General features: G+C 55.0%; 1 protein-coding gene across 1 annotated transcript in view; it reads left to right on the top strand.

Moving 5' to 3' along the window:
• Positions 1-1,135: 1,135 nt before the first annotated feature.
• LOC142923752 (unconventional myosin-Vb-like) overlaps positions 1,136-19,397 on the top strand; it is a 39,148-nt gene continuing 20,886 nt past the window's right edge. Inside the window, exon 1 of the mRNA XM_076064737.1 lies at positions 1,136-1,316. Coding sequence (XP_075920852.1) covers positions 1,287-1,316 — 30 coding nt within the window. The 5' untranslated portion in view covers positions 1,136-1,286. The remainder of the gene's footprint in view (positions 1,317-19,397) is intronic.

Genomic DNA, 19,397 nt, shown 5'->3' with positions numbered 1-19,397 from the left:
CACACTCACACACACACTCACACACACACAGACACACACACATAGTGACACACACACACAGACTCACACACACACAGTCACACACACACTCACACACAGAGACTCACACACACACAGTCACACTCACACACACACAGTCACACACACACTCACACACAGAGACTCACACACACACAGTCACACACACACACAGTCACACACACAGTCACACACACACACACAGTCACACACACACCACTCACACAGAGACTCACACACACACAGTCACACACACACACACAGTCACACACACACACAGTCACACACACACAGTCACACACACACTCACACACACACAGTCACACACACTCTCACACACACACTCACACACACACACAGTCTCACACACACACAGTGACACACACACACAGTCACACACACACAGACGCACACACAGACACACACACAAACACACACACACAGACACTCACACACACAGACACACACACAGACACACAGACACTCACACACACAGACACACACACACAGACACACACACACAGACACACAGTCACACACACACTCACACACACTCTCACACACAGAGACTCACACACACACACAGTCACACACACACTCACACACAGAGACTCACACACACACACAGTCACACACACACACTCACACACAGAGACTCACACACACACAGTCACACACACACAGTCACACACACACAGAGACTCACACACACAGTCACACACACACACACAGTCACACACACACAGACTCACACACACACAGTCACACACACACACTCACACACACACAGTCACACACACACACAGTCACACACACACTCACACAGAGACTCACACACAACACACACACAGTCACACACACACACAGTCACACACACACTCACACACAGAGACTCACACACACTCACAGTCACACACACACACACAGTCACACACACACAGACTCACACACACACAGTCACACACACACACTCACACACACACAGTCACACACACACACAGTCACACACACACTCACACAGAGACTCACACACACACACACACAGTCACACACACACACACAGTCACACACACACACAGTCACACACAGAGACTCACACACACACACACACAGTCACACACACACACAGTCACACACACACACAGTCACACACACACACTCACACACAGTCACAGTCACACACACACTCACACACAGAGACTCACACACAGCGACATTGGGAGGGGAGCTGAGAGAGGCGTTGGCAGCTGGAGGAGCAGGAGGGAGATATGGCGACTGCTGTAGAGATTTATACTAAGGTCTGTTGATATATCACCACCATGATCACCATCATCATCACCATCATCACCACTACCATCATCACCACTACCATCACCACTACCATCACCACCACCATCACCACCATCACCACTACCATCACCACCACCATCACCACTACCACCAGCATCACCACCACCATCACCACTACCACCAGCATCACCACCACCATCATCACTACCATCATCATCATCAACGTTATCACCACCATCACCATCATCACCATCATCACCACTATCATCATCACCACTACCATCACCATCACCACTACCATCACCATCACCACTACCACCATCACCACCATCACCACTACCACCATCACTACCATCACCATCACCACCATCACCATCATCACCACCATCACCACCACCACCATCACCACCACCACCATCACAGTGTACAGTGCATCACCTTGTGCGGGTCATGTGTTCAGGGGATTCTCTGGATCCTTCGTCGCTGTGGTGATGATGCTGATGATGATGTTGATGATGATGTTGATGATGCTGATGATGATGATGCTGCTGCTGCTGATGTTGATGATGATGTTGATGATGCTGATGATGATGATGCTGCTGCTGCTGATGATGATGATGTTGATGATGATGATGCTGATGATGATGATGCTGCTGATGATGATGATGCTGCTGATGGTGATGATGCTGCTGATGATGATGCTGCTGATGCTGCTGTTGATGGTGATGATGCTGCTGATGCTGCTGATGATGATGCTGCTGCTGATGCTTCTGATGATGATGCTGCTGCTGATGGTGATAATAATGCTGCTGATGATGCTGCTGCTGCTGCTGATGATGCTGCTGCTGATGATGCTGCTGCTGATGATGATGCTGCTGCTGATGATGCTGCTGATGATGCTGCTGCTGCTGCTGATGATGCTGCTGCTGATGATGCTGCTGCTGATGATGATGCTGCTGATGATGATGATGCTGCTGCTGATGCTGCTGCTGCTGCTGATGATGCTGCTGCTGATGATGCTGCTGCTGATGATGATGCTGATGATTGATGCTGCTGATGCTGCTGCTGCTGCTGCTGATGATGATGATGCTGCTGCTGATGATAATGCTGCTGCTGATGTTGCTGCTTATGATGATAATGCTGCTGCTGATGATGATAATGCTGATGATGATGATGATGCTGCTGATGATGATGATGCTGATGATGATGCTGATGATGATGATGTCGCTATGGAGACTCCCATCGCTTGATTGTTAAACGCGGGCCGGCGACGGACGAGTGGACTGGGGCGCGTTTCCAAAATGAGGGTAATCGACGCGTCGCTCGATATTTCCCTCGATCCGTGGACGAATCTCAAAATCCACGGCACCGTTCCGTAGCCACGGATGCGTCCTAGCGATCTGTGCATACGGCCCTCGGATGAGACGCGCGGTTCGTTCGCGACGCGCGTTCGCGACGCGCGTTCGCGACGAACGAAGAGCCACTACCACCAGCGTCGCGCGCTCTACGCGGTACAGGCCAGAGGCAAATTGGTGATTTGATTGCGAATTGAAGGGGGAAGGGTGGGGGGTGGTGGTTTGCGTTGGTGGTGGTGGTGGTGATGGTGGTGGTGGTGATGGTGGTGGGGATGGTGGTGGTGGTGGGGATGGTGATGGTGGTGGTGGTGGTGATGATTGTGGTGGTGGTGGTGGTTGAGGTGGTGGTGATGGTTGTGGTGGTGGGGGTGGTGGTGGTGGTGATGGTGGTGGTGATGGTGGTGGTGGTGGTGGTGATAGTGGTGGTGGTGATGGTGGTGGTGGTGATGGTGGTGGTGATAGTGGTGGTGGTGATGGTGGTGGTGGTGATGGTGGTGGTGATGGTGGTGATGGTGGTGGTGATGGTGGTGGTGGGGATGGTGATGGTGGTGATGGTGGTGGTGATAGTGGTGGTGGTGATGGTGGTGGTGGTGATGGTGGTGGTGGTGGTGATGGTGGTGGTGGTGGTGATGGTGGTGATGGTAGTGGTGATGGTGGTGATGGTGGTGGTGATGGTGGTGGTGGTGGTGATGGTGGTGGTGGTGGTGGTGATGATTGTGGTGGTGGTGGTGGTGATGGTGGTGGTGGTGATTGTGGTGGTGGTGGTGGTGATGGTGGTGGTGGTGATGGTGGTGGTGATGATTGTGGTGGTGGTGGTGATGGTGGTGGTGGTGGTGGTGATGGTGGTGGTGGTGGTGGGGGTGGTGGTGATGGTGGTGGTGATGGTGGTGGTGGTGGGGGTGGTGGTGGTGGTGATGGTGGTGGTAGTGATGGTGGTGGTGGTGATGGTGGTGGTGGTGATGGTGGTGGTGGTGGGGGTGGTGGTGGTGGTGATGGTGGTGGTGGTGATGGTGGTGGTGGTGGTGATGGTGGTGGTGATGGTGGTGGTGATGGTGGTGGTGGTGGTGATGGTGGTGGTGGTGGTGGTGATGGTGGTGGTGGTGGGGGTGGTGGTGGTGGTGATGGTGGTGGTGGTGATGGTGATGGTGGTGGTGGTGGTGATGGTGGTGGTGGTGGGGGTGGTGGTGGTGGTGATGGTGGTGGTGGTGATGGTGATGGTGGTGGTGGTGGTGATGGTGGTGGTGGTGGGGGTGGTGGTGGTGGTGGTGATGGTGGTGGTGATGGTGGTGGTGGTGGTGATGGTGGTGGTGGTGGTGGGGGTAGTGGTGATGGTGGTGGAGGTGGTGGTGGTGGTGGTGCGGATGGTGATGGTGGTGATGGTGGTGGTGGTGGTGATGATGGTGGTGGTGGTGATGGTGGTGGTGATGGTGGTGGTGGGGATGGTGGTGGTGGTGGGGGTGATGGTGATGGTGGTGGTGGTGGTGATGGTGGTGGTGGTGGTGGTGGTGATGGTGGTGGTGGTGGTGGGGGTGATGGTGATGGTGGTGGTGGTGGTGGTGGTGATGGTGGTGGTGATGGTGGTGGTGGTGGGGGTGGTGGTGGTGGTGATGGTGGTGGTGGTGATGGTGGTGGTGGTGGTGGTGATGGTGGTGGTGGTGGTGATGGTGGTGGTGGTGGTGGTGATGGTGGTGGTGGTGGGGGGTGGTGGTGGTGGTGATGGTGGTGGTGGTGGGGGTGGTGGTGGTGGTGGTGATGGTGGTGGTGGTGATGGTGGTGGTGGTGGTGATGGTGGTGGTGGTGGTGGTGATGGTGGTGGTGGTGGGGGTGGTGGTGGTGGTGGTGATGGTGGTGGTGGTGGTGGTGATGGTGGTGGTGGTGGTGATGGTGGTGGTGGTGGTGATGGTGGTGGTGATGGTGGTGGTGATGGTGGTGGTGGTGGTGGTGATGGTGGTGGTGGTGGGGGTGATGGTGATGGTGGTGGTGGTGGGGGTGATGGTGATGGTGGTGGTGGTGATGGTGGTGGTGGTGGTGGTGATGGTGGTGGTGGTGGTGGGGGTGGTGGTGATGGTGGTGGTGATGGTGGTGGTGGTGGGGGTGGTGGTGGTGGTGATGGTGGTGGTGGTGATGGTGGTGGTGATGGTGGTGGTGGGGATGGTGGTGGTGGTGGGGGTGATGGTGATGGTGGTGGTGGTGGTGATGGTGGTGGTGGTGGGGGTGGTGGTGGTGGTGGTGATGGTGGTGGTGGTGATGGTGGTGGTGGTGGTGATGGTGGTGGTGGTGGTGGTGATGGTGGTGGTGGTGGGGGTGGTGGTGGTGGTGGTGATGGTGGTGGTGATGGTGGTGGTGGTGGTGATGGTGGTGGTGGTGGTGGGGGTGGTGGTGATGGTGATGGTGGTGGAGGTGGTGGTGGTGGTGGTGCGGATGGTGATGGTGGTGGTGGTGGTGATGGTGGTGGTGGTGGTGATGATGGTGGTGGTGGTGATGGTGGTGGTGATGGTGGTGGTGGGGATGGTGGTGGTGGTGGGGGTGATGGTGATGGTGGTGGTGGTGGTGGTGATGGTGGTGGTGGTGGTGGTGATGGTGGTGGTGGTGGTGGGGGTGGTGGTGATGGTGGTGGTGATGGTGGTGGTGGTGGGGGTGGTGGTGGTGGTGATGGTGGTGGTGGTGATGGTGGTGGTGGTGGTGGTGATGGTGGTGGTGGTGATGGTGGTGGTGGTGGGGGTGGTGGTGGTGGTGATGGTGGTGATGGTGGTGGTGGTGGTGGTGATGGTGGTGGTGGTGGTGATGGTGGTGGTGGTGGTGGTGGTGATGGTGGTGGTGGTGGGGTGGTGGTGGTGGTGATGGTGGTGGTGGTGATGGTGGTGGTGGTGGTGATGGTGGTGGTGGTGGTGGTGATGGTGGTGGTGGTGGGGGTGGTGGTGGTGGTGGTGATGGTGGTGGTGATGGTGGTGGTGGTGGTGATGGTGGTGGTGGTGGTGGGGGTGGTGGTGATGGTGATGGTGGTGGAGGTGATGGTGGTGGTGGTGCGGATGGTGATGGTGGTGGTGGTGATGGTGGTGATGGTGGTGGTGGTGGTGATGGTGGTGGTGGTGGTGGTGGTGGTGATGGTGGTGGTGGTGATGGTGGTGGTGATGGTGGTGGTGGTGGTGGTGATGGTGGTGATGGTGGTGGTGGTGGTGATGGTGGTGGTGGTGGTGGTGGTGATGGTGGTGGTGGTGGTGATGGTGGTGATGGTGGTGGTGGTGGTGATGGTGGTGGTGGTGATGGTGGTGGTGGTGGTGGTGGTGATGGTGGTGGTGGTGGTGATGGTGGTGATGGTGGTGATGGTGGTGGTGGTGGTGGGGATGGTGGTGGTGGTGATGGTGGTGGTGGTGGTGATGGTGATGGTGGTGGTGGTGGTGATGGTGGTGGTGGTGATGGTGGTGGTGGTGGTGGTGATGGTGGTGGTGGTGGTGGGGATGGTGATGGTGGTGATGGTGGTGGTGATGATGATGATGGTGGTGATGGTGGTGCTACACAGGTGAGGAGGGGTGATGGTGGTGGTTGGGGTGGTGGTGGTGGTGGAGGTGGTGATGGTGGTGGTGGGGATGGTGGTGATGGTGGGGGGGGGAAGTTTAGCGGTGAGAAAGCCGGGGCAGAGGTCGGGCTACGAGACGGGCGAGTCGGGTGGCAGTGAAGACGAAGATTTGGTGGGTTGGTGGCGAGCGAAGCGAATTACCCTTAATGTGGCAGTCGCCAATGGCGATGTCGCTGAGACTACGCCTAGGTAGGGGTGAGTGAGTGAGTGGGTGAGTGAGTGAGTGGGTGAGTGAGTGAGTGGGTGAGTGAGTGGGTGAGTGGGTGAGTGAGTGGGTGGGTGAGTGGGTGGGTGGGTGAGTGAGTGGGTGAGTGGGTGGGTGGGTGAGTGAGTGGGTGGTTGAGTGACTGAGTGGGTGAGTGGGTGGGTGGGTGGGTGAGTGAGTGAGTGGGTGAGTGAGTGAGTGGGTGAGTGGGAGAGTGAGTAGGTGGGTGAGTGGGTGAGTGGGTGGGTAAGTGAGTGAGTGGGTGAGTGAGTGAGTGGGTGGTTAAGTGAGTGAGTGGGTGAGTGGTTGCGTGAGTGAGTGGGTGAGTGAGTGAGTGGGTGGGTGAGTGGGTGGTTGAGTGGGTGGTTGAGTGGGTGGTTGAGTGAGTGGGTGAGTGAGTGGGTGGGTGGCTGAGTGGGTGAGTGGGTGGGTGGGTGTGTGAGTGAGTGGGTGGGTGGGTGAGTGAGTGAGTGGGTGGGTGGGTGAGTGGGTGGGTGGGTGAGTGGGTGAGTGGGTGGGTGGGTGGGTGAGTGGGTGGGTGGGTGGGTAACTGAGTGAATGAGTGGGTGGGTGGGTGAGTGGGTGGGTGAGTGAGTGGGTGAGTGGGTGGGTGAGTGAATGGGTGAGTGGGTGGGTGAATGGGTGAGTAGGTGAGTGAGTGAGTGGGTGAGTGAGTGGTTGAGTGGGTGGGTGGGTGAGCGGGTGGGTGAGGGAGTGAGTGGGTGGGTGGGTGAGTGAGTGAGTGGGTGGGTGAGTGAGTGGGTGGGTGAGTGGGTGAGTGGGTGGGTGGGTGAGTGGGTGGGTGGGTGGGTGAGTGGGTGAGTGGGTGAGTGGGTGGGTGAGTGGGTGAGTGGGTGGGTGAGTGGGTGAGTGGGTGGGTGAGTGGGTGAGTGAGTGAGTGGGTGAGTGAGTGAGTGGATGAATGGGTGGGTGAGTGGGTGAGTGGGTGGGTGAGTGGGTGAGTGGGTGGGTGAGTGGGTGAGTGAGTGGGTGAGTGAGTGGGTGAGTGAGTGGGTGGGTGAGTGGGTGAGTGGGTGAGTGGGTGGGTGAGTGGGTGAGTGGGTGGGTGAGTGGGTGAGTGAGTGGGTGAGTGAGTGGGTGAGTGAGTGGGTGAGTGAGTGGGTGGGTGAGTGGGTGAGTGGGTGAGTGGGTGGGTGAGTGGTTGAGTGAGTGGGTGAGTGGGTGAGTGAGTGGGTGAGTGGGTGGGTGAGTGGGTGAGTGGGTGGGTGAGTGGGTGAGTGGGTGGGTGAGTGAGTGGGTGAGTGAGTGGGTGGGTGAGTGGGTGAGTGGGTGAGTGGGTGGGTGAGTGGTTGAGTGAGTGGGTGAGTGGGTGAGTGGGTGGGTGAGTGGGTGAGTGGGTGGGTGAGTGGGTGAGTGGGTGGGTGAGTGGGTGAGTGAGTGAGTGGGTGAGTGAGTGAGTGGATGAATGGGTGGGTGAGTGGGTGAGTGGGTGGGTGAGTGGGTGAGTGGGTGGGTGAGTGGGTGAGTGAGTGGGTGAGTGAGTGGGTGAGTGAGTGGGTGAGTGAGTGGGTGGGTGAGTGGGTGAGTGGGTGGGTGAGTGGGTGAGTGGGTGGGTGAGTGGGTGAGTGAGTGGGTGAGTGAGTGGGTGAGTGAGTGGGTGAGTGAGTGGGTGGGTGAGTGGGTGAGTGAGTGGGTGAGTGGGTGGGTGAGTGGGTGAGTGGGTGAGTGGGTGGGTGAGTGGGTGAGTGGGTGGGTGAGTGAGTGGGTGAGTGAGTGGGTGGGTGAGTGGGTGAGTGGGTGAGTGAGTGGGTGAGTGAGTGGGTGAGTGAGTGGGTGAGTGAGTGGGTGGGTGAGTGGGTGAGTGAGTGGGTGAGTGGGTGGGTGAGTGGGTGAGTGGGTGGGTGAGTGGGTGAGTGGGTGGGTGAGTGAGTGGGTGAGTGAGTGGGTGGGTGAGTGGGTGAGTGGGTGAGTGGGTGGGTGAGTGGGTGAGTGAGTGGGTGGGTGAGTGGGTGAGTGGGTGAGTGGGTGGGTGAGTGAGTGGGTGAGTGAGTGGGTGGGTGAGTGGGTGAGTGGGTGAGTGAGTGGGTGAGTGAGTGGGTGAGTGAGTGGGTGAGTGAGTGGGTGGGTGAGTGGGTGAGTGAGTGGGTGAGTGGGTGTGAGTGGGTGGGTGGGTGGGTGAGTGGGTGAGTGGGTGGGTGAGTGAGTGGGTGAGTGAGTGGGTGGGTGAGTGGGTGAGTGGGTGAGTGGGTGGGTGAGTGGGTGAGTGAGTGGGTGGGTGAGTGGGTGAGTGGGTGAGTGGGTGGGTGAGTGGGTGGGTGAGTGGGTGAGTGAGTGAGTGAGTGGGTGGGTGAGTGGGTGAGTGAGTGGGTGGGTGAGTGGGTGAGTGGGTGAGTGGGTGAGTGAGTGAGTGAGTGGGTGGGTGAGTGGGTGAGTGGGTGGGTGAGTGGGTGAGTGGGTGGGTGAGTGTGCAGTTGAGTGAGCCGTGTGAGTGGTCTGTCTCTGTGTGTCTCTGTGGGTCTCTGTGTTAGTCTGTGGGTCTCTGTGTGAATCTATGTGTCTCTGTGTGAGTCTGTGTGTGTCTCTGTGTGTCTCTGTGCGTCTCTGTGTGTCTCTCTGGCTCTCTGTGTGTCTCTGTGTGAGTCTGTGTGTCTCTGTGGGTCTCTGTGTGTCTCTGTGTGTCTCTGTGTGAGTCTGTGTGTCTCTGTGGGTCTCTGTGCGAGTCTGTGTGAGTCTGTGTGTCTCTGTGTGAGGCTTTGTGTCTCTGTGTGTCTCTGTGTGTCTCTGTGTGTCTCTGTGGGTCTCTGTGCGAGTCTGTGTGTCTCTGTGTGAGTCTGTGTGTCTCTGTGGGTCTCTGTGTGAGTCTGTGTGAGTCTGTGTGTCTCTGTGTGTGTCTCTGTGTATCTCTGTGCGTCTCTGTGTGTCTCTCTGGCTCTCTGTGTGTCTCTGTGTGAGTCTGTGTGTCTCTGTGGGTCTCTGTGCGAGTCTGTGTGTCTCTGTGTGTCACGTGAATGTGAGCATGAGCATGTGAATGTGTCAGTGAACGGGTAAGCTTGTAAATCAGTCTGTGGATGGGTGAGCGGGTGGGTGAGTTAGTGTGGGGTGAGTGGGTGCTTGGGTGAGTGAGAGTGGGTGAGCAGATGAGTAAGTGGGTGAGTGTGTGGGTGAGTGGGTGGATGAGTGGGTGGGTGAGTGGGTGGGTGAGTGGGTGAGTGAGTGGGTGGGCGAGTGAGTGAGTGGGTGGATGAGTGGGTGGGTGAGTGGGTGAGTGGGTGGGTGAGTGAATGGGTGAGTGAGTGATGTGGGTGGGTGAGTGGGTGAGTGATTGAATGGGTGAGTGGGTGAGTGGGTGGGTGAGTGGGTGAGTGGGTGAGTGAGTGGGTGAGTGAGTGGGTGGGCGAGTGAGTGAGTGGGTGGATGAGTGGGTGGGTGAGTGGGTGAGTGGGTGGGTGAGTGAATGGGTGAGTGAGTGATGTGGGTGGGTGAGTGGGTGAGTGATTGAATGGGTGAGTGGGTGAGTGGGTGGGTGAGTGGGTGAGTGGGTGAGTGAGTGGGTGAGTGATTGGGTGGGTGAGTGAGTGATTGGGTGGGTGGGTGAGTGAGTGGGTGGGTGAGTGAGTGGGTGAGTGAGTGGGTGAGTAAGTGGGTGAGTGTGTGAGTGAGTGGGTGAGTGAGTGATTGGGTGGGTGAGTGAGTGAGTGGGTGAGTGAGTGAGTGGGTGAGTGGGTGAGTGGGTGGGTGCTAGAGGCTACCTAGGGGAGCTTCGTCTGTGTGTGTGACACTGCACTTGCCCCTACAGCCCTGCTAGAGGCTACCTCGGGGAGCTTTGTCTGTGTGTACATCATAGGCGGTGCTGCTACTCGCTCGTGACAGCACTTGCCCCTTAGATGCTACCCGGGGGAGCTTTGTCTGTGTGTGTGAGTGTGTGTGTGTGTCTGTTGCGCGTGACCATCACATGATAATCTGGTTCAAGGTACATTGAACAGTGTGACTGTGTGTGTGACTGTGTGTGTGTCTGTGTGTGTGTCTGTGTGTGTGTCTGTGTGTGTGACTGTGTGTGTCTGTGTGTGTGTCTGTGTGTGTCTGTGTGTGTGACTGTGTGTGTGTCTGTGTGTGTGTCTCTGTGTGTGTTGGTGTCTCTGTGTGTGTCTGTGTGTGTCTGTGTGTGTGTCTGTGTGTATGTCTCTGTGTGTGTCTGTGTGTGTGTCTGTGTGTGTGTCTGTGTGTGTCTGTGTGTGTGTCTGTGTGTATGTCTCTGTGTATGTCTCTGTGTGTGTCTGTGTGTGTGTCTGTGTGTGTGTCTGTGTGTGTGAGTGTGTGTGTGTGTCTGTTGCACGTGACCATCACATGATAATCTGGTTCAAGGTACATTGAACAGTGTGACTGTGTGTGTGTCTGTGTGTGTGTCTGTGTGTGTCTCTGTGTGTGTCTGTGTGTGTGACTGTGTGTGTCTGTGTGTGTATGTGTGTTTGTGTGTGTCTGTGTGTCTGTGTGTGTGACTGTGTGTGTGGCTGTGTGTGTGTCTGTGTGTGTCTCTGTGTGTGTCTGTGTGTGTGACTGTGTGTGACTGTGTGTGTGTCTGTGTGTGTGTCTGTGTGTGTCTGTGTGTGTATGTGTGTTTGTGTCTGTGTGTCTGTGTGTGTGTCTGTGTGTGTCTGTGTGTGTGACTGTGTCTGTGTGTGTGTGTCTCTGTGTGTGTGTGTGACTGTGTCTGTGTGTGTGACTGTGTGTGTGACTGTGTGTGTGTCTGTGTGTGTCTGTGTGTGTATGTGTGTGTCTGTGTGTGTATGTGTGTGACTGTGTGTGTGTGTGTGTCTGTGTGTGTGTCTGTTTGTGTGTCTGTGTGTGTGTATGTGTGTGACTGTGTGTGTGACTGTGTGTGTGTATGTAAGTGTGTGTCTGTGTGTGTGTCTGTGTGTTAGTGTGTGTGTGTGAGTGTAGTAGTGTCTGTGAGTGTTTTAGTGTGTGTGTGTATGTGTGTGAGTGTGTTAGTGTGTATGTGTGTGAGTGTGTGTGTTAATGTGTGTGAGTGTGTTAGTGTGTATGTGTGTGTCTGTGTGAGTGTGTGTTAGTGAGTGTGTTAGTGTGTGTGTTAGTGTCTATGTGTATGGGTATGTGTGTGAGTGTGTGTGTGTGTTAATGTGTGTGTGTGTGTTAATGTGTGTGTGTTAGTGTCTGTGTGTGTGTTAGTGTCTATGTGTGTTAGTGTGCATGTGTGTGTGTTAGTGCTTGTGAGTGTGCGTTAGTGTGTGTGTGAGTGTGTTAGTGTGTGTGAGTGTGTTAGTGTCAATGTGTGTGAGTGTGTTAGTGTCTATGTGTGTGAGTGTGTTAGTGTCTATGTGTGTGAGTGTGTGAGTGTCTATTGTGTATGTTTGTGTGTTAGTGTGTGTGTGTTAGTGTGTGTTAGTGAGTGTGTGTGTTAGTGAGTGTGTTAGTGTGTGTTAGTGGGTTTGAGTGTGTTAGTGTCTATGCGTGTGAGTGTGTGTGTTAGTGAGTGTGTTAGTGTGTGTGTTAGTGAGTGTGTGAGTGTGTTAGTGTTAGAGTGTGTGTTAGTGTGTTAGTGAGTGTTAGTGAGTGTGTTCGTGTGTGTGTTAGTGAGTGTGTGAGTGTTAGTGTGTTAGTGTGTGTGCTAGTGAGTGTGTGAGTGTTAGTGTGTGTGAATGTGTTAGTGTGTGTGTGTCTGTGTGTCTGTGATAGTGTAGCGGTTAGCGCTACGCTGCGCTATGAACCTGGCGACCCGGGTTCGATTCCCGCTCACGGCCAACACCAGTGACGATTATCTGGACCGGTCCTGGGCCTCCCCTAGGTCGACTCAGCCTCAAATGAGTACCTGGTGCGGTGTGTAAACATCGCCACTAGGGAGACAAAGGCGGTCGGGCGTGGTGCTGGCCACCCACCCCCTCGTGTACCGTTCCGGCCTTCACAGGTGCTCGCTAACAGCACTTGCCCCTACAGTCTGTTAAGGCTATACGGAGGATCTTTGTCTTTTTTGTTAGTGAGTGTGTGAGTGTTAGTGTGTGTGAATGTGTTAGTGTCTATGTGTGTGAGTGTGTTAGTGTCTATGTGTGTGAGTGTGGGATGGGTTCGTGATGGACGTGTCAGAGACACTGAGATCCTGGTTTCAAACACGGGTTTGTAATGCAGTGCGCTAGGCGCTGCAACCACTACCGCTCCCCATACAGACACACACAGACACACACTCACACAGACACACAGACACACACACACAGACACACAACAACAACAACAACCGCCATTCGCCACTAAGTGGCGGTGACGTCACCACGACGCTTGTTCCAGGCTATGTGCACCCTGAGGCCACGTGAAGTGTCGAACGCCCGCTGGCAGGAGGTCACGGGGCAGACCCAGCAGGTGCCACGGGTCGACTGACTGAGATGACTGGCTGATGCACCACCTGTGCCCCCTACTGTGCCAACCTGCTGTGCTTTAGCCACCCGGCGCCCCGCTCGTTGTTCTGAGCGTCGCTCCTCCGCCGTCCGTTGATGTTGGAGGGCGACTGCCTCCAACTTCCCAGTAGCGTCCTTCACGAGCCTCCTCCACAGAGGCCGATCTTGACACCGCTGGTACCGGTCATTGGCAAGTCCACGCAGCTCCACGTCCTCCTGTACCACATCAATCCATCTCTTCTCTAGCCCATGCCGTGCCTATTTAGCCCCCTCGATCCAGCCGAACAAAAGCTGTTTCGGCATGCGGTGGCTGGGTATGCGGGCTACGTGACCCAGCCATCGCAGCCTTGCCTGCCGGAGGAGCTCACCGATGGGACCTTGCCCAGATCTTTCAAGGATTTGTGAGCTCCTCACACAATCCAGTCTGGTTAAACCCAGGATGGATCGTAGGCAGGCCAGCCTAAATGTTTCCAACCGGCGAAGATGCTCCATCAAGGGGGTCCACGTTTCGCAAGTGTAGAGAAGAGAGGGAATGACTGTGGCCAAGAAGACCTGAAGCTTAGTGCGGAGCGACAGACCAGGTAGCTTCCACACAGCGTTATGCAACCGATGAAAAGATATTGCCACTCGACTGATTCGGAGTGAGATCTTCGCTGTTAAACTGGAGCCGGTCATAAGCACACTGCCCAGGTATGGGAAACTCTCCACTCTCTCCACAACTGCCCCATCACCGATTGGGATTTGTGGGGGTGGACCTAGGCAGGTGCTTAGTTTTGGTGGGGCTGATGGTAAGGCCCCATCTCTGAGTGGCACGCTCCAGTCTCAGCAGCAACGTCTCCAAATCCTCCTCTGAATGAGCAGCTATTACCAAATCATCGGAATACATAACGTGGTTGATCAATAGGGAGCCATCCCTTGACCGCACCCGGGCATCGATCAGCCCCCCATTATGTCTGTACCAAATGGAGATTCCCCCGGTACAGCTATTGAAGGCTTCACAAACTACGTGGTCAAAATAGATGTTAAATAATGCGGGAGCCAGAGGACATCCCTGTCGCACCCCAAGGTGTACAGGGAATGGCTCTGACTCCAGGCCACGTAGTTTTACCCGGGCCCGCTCACATCATGAAGGTCCTTAATGATCGTTAGCAGAGGGTCAGGTACTCCAAAAGCACGAAGAACAACCCAGAGCCCAGGCCTACTGTTGGTATCATAGGCCTCGACCAGGTCAATAAAGCAGAGATATAGGTTTTGTTGGAATTCCCTACACCTCTGCTGTAGCAGACGGACAGAAAATATGGCATCTGTGCAGGACCGCCCTTTCCTGAAACCGCATTGGGACTCCGCAAGCCTCTCTTCAGCGTGCCTGGCAAGGCGATGTTGAATAATCCTTGCCAGGACCTTTCCCGGCACACTGAGGAGTGAGATGCCTCTGTAGTTGTTACAGTCTGTGCGGTCCCCCTTCTGAAAGAGGGGGACCACCAGGGCATCCTTCCAATCCTGTGGAACCCGTCCAGTGGTCCAGACTGTTGTTACGATGTCATATAGGGCAGTCTGTGCACAAACGCCACCTTCCCTCAGCATTTCACTTGGGAGATCATCTCTGCCCGCTGCCTTTCCTGGTCTCAAACTCCGGATTGCCTTCAGTACTTCCTCAACAGATGGCACCTCAGCCAGCCACTCACAGGGGGTGACTTCTCCCAATATTTGAGGCACCGCAGCCTCAGCAGGGTCATCCTCACTTTGTGCCACGATGTTTTCCTGGCTGAGGGATTTTCCCTCCCCCAGGACCTCAAAGAAATGCTCAGCAAATCTGCAAACCTGTTCCTGGGGGTCGGAGATTGGATCACCATTTTTTCCCCTAATGATGGTAATAGGTGTGGCGCTGCAGGTTACTTTTTTGATCGAGTTAAATAGAGATTTGTGATCGTGGGCCAATGAGGCAGATTCCATCTCCTCAGCAACCCGCGACCACCACCCATCCTTGCAGCGCCTCATGGCTCTCCGAACCTCCGAGCGAAGGCTGCAGTAAGCCTCCTCATTCGCTGACGTAAAATTCTGTAGCCGATGACAGTGGGCCTGTCGCTTTTTCTCAACCATCTTGAACACCTCCTCCGTCAGCCAGGGTCTCTGGGGAGGTCTGGACCGCGTACCAAAAGCAGCCATTGCAGCTGCATGAGTCACAGTCCTAAACCTCGCCCATTTACCCTCGACATCAGGAGGAGTGGGGGACGATGCCAACCCCAGCCGCAGGCGATGATGAAATTCTCGCTTGCAACTTTCATCGGATAACTGAGACCAGGCCACTTTTGGTTGGAATGGGGTCCTGGGTGTACACCCACCACCGGAGTGGAAGAATGGCAGGCACATCTTACAGATGACAAGTCGATGGTCTGAGGGCAGATCAGCTCCACGGTAGGTCCTGTTGTCAAGGACATGGGCTCGCATCAGCTGGTCCGTCACTATGTAGTCCAGCAGATGTTCTTGCTTGGATCCGGCATGCATCCATGATGTTGTGTGGATGCGCTGATGCCGGAACAGCGTGTTGGTAATTACAAGCCCATGGACTGCAGAAAAATCTAGCAGCCTCCTACCGTTGTTATGGAGCTGATCCGGCCCATGCCCTCCAATCACTCCAGACCAGGTGCCAGCATCATGACCAACTCGGGCATTGAAGTCACCCAACAAGATGACTCTATCCCGAGGGGCCACTTTAGCCAGCACCTGTGACAGGAGGTCATAGAAGGCATCTGACTCGTCGGCTTTGCCTGCATCTCTCCACGGATGTTCGTCTTCGGTGGGGGCATAAGTAACCACGACCACCATTCCTCGCCTCCGGTTGATGGGAAGGCGAGCCCAAAGTAGCCCGGGGCTTACAGCTTCCTACACCTCACCGCCACGGTCCCACGCCCCCTTCAGTCTTTTGTTCAAAAGAAGACCCACACCCTGTTGTTTGGCAGTCTCCTGCCCCGAGTAGAGGACTGTCCACCCCTCATGGTGGCAGGAGCCAGAACCGGTCCACCGGACCTCCTGAATGCCACATAGATCCAGGTGGTACCGGTCCAGCTCCCGACAGAGGAGTGGCAGCCTCTCCTCTGCAGTGAGCGTTCGAACATTCCACGTGGCCACACGAAGTGGCTTTTCGTTGTTTCTGGAGGAGCCCCGAGGGTAGAGATTCAATCTCCTGGCTCCGCTAATTGGGGTTTGGCCAGGAGACGTCATAGACGCCTGTCCCCCCGGGGCCTCCGGCACAAGCTTATTAGTTACATATTTCAGTCGTGGTTTTGTGGTAATTAATTGAAGGTGGAGGGGTTACCAGCCCCTTGCACCCGTCCAGAGCCCCCGTTTAGCCACTGTGGTGGACACAGACGCCATGAGGGGAGGAGCCAATCGGAATTGGCCCCCCACAGCACTGTCCACGACAGAGTTGCCCGTCCGGCACGGCGAGGAGGTAGGGGGTTGTTTTGCCCCCTACCACAGACAAAGATCCCCCGTATAGCCTTAACAGACTGTAGGGGCAAGTGCTGTTAGCGAGCAGCACCTATGAAGGCCGGAACGGTACACGAGGGGGTGGGTGGCCAGCACCACGCCCGACCGCCTTTGTCTCCCTAGTGGCAATGTTTACACACCGCACCAGGTACTCATTTGAGGCTGAGTCGACCTAGGGGAGGCCCGGAACCGGTTCAGATAATCGTCACTGGTGCTGGCCGTGAGCGGGAATCGAACCCGGGTCGCCAGGTTCATAGCGCAGCGTAGCGCTAACCGCTACTACACTATCACTCCCCAAACACACACAGACACACACACACACACAGACACACACACACAGACAGACACACACAGACACACACACACAGACACACACACCTACACACAGACACACACACACACAGACACACACACACAGACACACACACACAGACACACACACACAGACATACACACACACACACAGACACTCACACACACAGACACACACACACATACACACACATACACACATACACACACAGACACACACACAGACACACACACACACACAGACACACACACAGACACACATACAGACACACACACAGACACACATACAGACACACACACACAGACACTCACACACAGACACTCACACACACAGACATACACACAGACACACACACACAGACACACACACACTCACTCCTAAGGGTTTGTATTCTGTAGTCGACGCTCATTAAATTCAGGAGATGCACGTGGAACGAGTGTGAGTGTGTTCCACGTGTGTGTATGTGTGTATGTATGTGTGTGTCTGTGTGTGTGTCTGTGTGTGTGTATGTGTGTGTGTCTGTGTGTGTGTCTGTGTGTGTCTGTGTGTGTGTCTGTGTGTATGTATGTGTGTGTGTTTGTGTGTATGTATGTGTGTGTATGTGTGTGTGTGTCTGTGTGTGTGTGTCTGTGTGTCTGTGTGTGTGTCTGTGTGTCTGTGTGTGTGTGTATGTCTGTGTGTCTGTGTGTGTGTCTGTGTGTGTGTCTGTGTGTGTCTGTGTGTCTGTGTGTGTGTGTGTCTGTGTGTCTGTGTGTGTCTGTGTGTGTCTGTGTGTCAGTGTGTGTGTGTCTGTGTGTCAGTGTGTGTGTGTCTGTGTGTCTGTCCGTGTGTTTGTGTGTGTCTGAGTGTGTGTCTGTGTGTGTGTGTGTCTGTGTGTGTGTGTCTGTGTGTGTATGTCTGTGTGTCTGTGTGTGTGTGTATCTGTGTGTGTGTCTGTGTGTGTGTCTGTGTGTGTGTCTGTGTGTATGTGTGTTCCACGTGTGTGTGTCTGTGTGTGTGTCTGTGTGTATGTGTGTTCCACGTGTGTGTGTGTCTGTGTGTGTGTGTCTGTGTGTGTGTGTGTGTCTGTGTGTGTGTGTCTGTGTGTGGGGAGCGATAGTGTAGCGGTTAGCGCTACGCTGCGCTATGAACCTGGCGACCCGGGTTCGATTCCCGCTCACGGCCAACACCAGTGACGATTATCTGAACCGGTCCCGGGCCTCCCCTAGGTCGACTCAGCCTCAAATGAGTACCTGGTGCGGTGTGTAAACATCGTCACTAGGGAGACAAAGGCGGTCGGGCGTGGTGCTGGCCACCCACCCCCTCGTGTACCGTTCCGGCCTTCATAGGTGCTCGCTAACAGCACTTGCCCCTACAGTCTGTTAAGGCTATACGGGGGATCTTTGTCTTTTTGTGTTTCTGTGTGTGTGTCTGTGTGTGTGTGTCTGTGTGTGTGTCTGTGTGTGTGTGTCTGTGTGTCTGTGTGTCTGTGTCTGTGTGTCTGTGTGTGTGTGTCTGTGTGTATATGTGTGTGTCTGTGTGTGTGTGTCTGTGTGTGTGTGTCTGTGTCTGTGTGTGTGTGTGTCTGTGTGTGTGTCTGTGTGTCTGTGTGTGTGTGTCTGTGTGTGTGTGTCTGTGTCTGTGTGTCTGTGTGTGTCTGTGTGTGTGTGTCTGTGTGTGTGTGTCTGTGTGTATGTGTCTGTGTGTGTGTGTGTCTGTGTGTATATGTGTGTGTGTGTGTCTGTGTGTGTGTGTCTGTGTGTATATGTGTTTGTGTGTGTGTCTGTGTGTGTGTGTGTCTGTGTGTGTGTCTGTGTGTATATGTGTGTGTGTGTCTGTGTGTGTGTGTGTCTGTGTGTGTGTCTGTGTGTGTGTGTCTGTGTGTATATGTGTGTGTGTCTGTGTGTGTGTGTGTGTCTGTGTGTGTGTCTGTGTGTGTGTGTCTGTGTGTGTGTCTGTGTGTGTGTGTGTCTGTGTGTGTGTGTCTGTGTGTGTGTGTGTCTGTGTGTGTGTGTGTGTCTGTGTGTGTGTGTCTGTGTGTGTGTGTCTGTGTGTATGTGTCTGTGTGTGTGTGTCTGTATGTGTGTGTGTCTGTGTGTATATGTGTGTGTGTGTCTGTATGTGTGTGTGTCTGTGTGTATATGTGTGTGTGTGTGTCTGTGTGTGTGTGTGTCTGTGTGTATATATGTGTGTGTGTCTGTGTGTGTGTGTCTGTGTGTGTGTCTGTGTGTGTGTCTGTGTGTGTCTGTGTGTGTGTGTGTCTGTGTGTGTGTGTCTGTGTGTGTCTGTGTGTGTCTGTGTGTGTGTGTCTGTGTGTGTGTGTGTCTGTGTGTGTGTGTGTGTCTGTGTGTGTATATGTGTGTGTGTGTGTCTGTGTGTGTGTGTCTGTGTGTGTGTGTGTCTGTGTGTGTGTGTCTGTGTGTGTGTGTGTCTGTGTGTGTGTCTGTGTGTGTGTGTCTGTGTGTGTCTGTGTGTGTGTCTGTGTGTGTGTGTCTGTGTGTTTCAGGAAAGGGCGCTCCTGCACAGATGCCATATTTTCTGTCCGTCTGCTACAGCAGAGGTGTAGGGAATTCCAACAAGACCTACATCTCTGCTTTATTGACCTGGTCAAGGCCTATGATACCATCAGTAGGCCTGGGCTCTGGGTCGTTCTTCGTGCTTTTGGAGTACCTGACCCTCTGTTCACGATCATTAAGGACCTTCATGATGGTGAGCGGGCCCGGGTAAAACTACGTGGCCGGGAGTCAGAGCCATTCCCTGCACACCTTGGGGTGCGACAGGGATGTCCTCTGGCTCCCACATTATT

Source organism: Petromyzon marinus, unplaced genomic scaffold (genome assembly GCF_048934315.1).
Source record: "Petromyzon marinus isolate PM22_M1 ecotype Great Lakes invasive population unplaced genomic scaffold, UKy_Petmar_22M1.pri1.0 PM_Scaffold_66, whole genome shotgun sequence".
Taxonomy (NCBI): Eukaryota; Metazoa; Chordata; class Hyperoartia; order Petromyzontiformes; family Petromyzontidae; genus Petromyzon; species Petromyzon marinus.
Note: the sequence above shows the minus strand (reverse complement) of the source record. Positions and strands in the feature narration are given on the sequence as shown.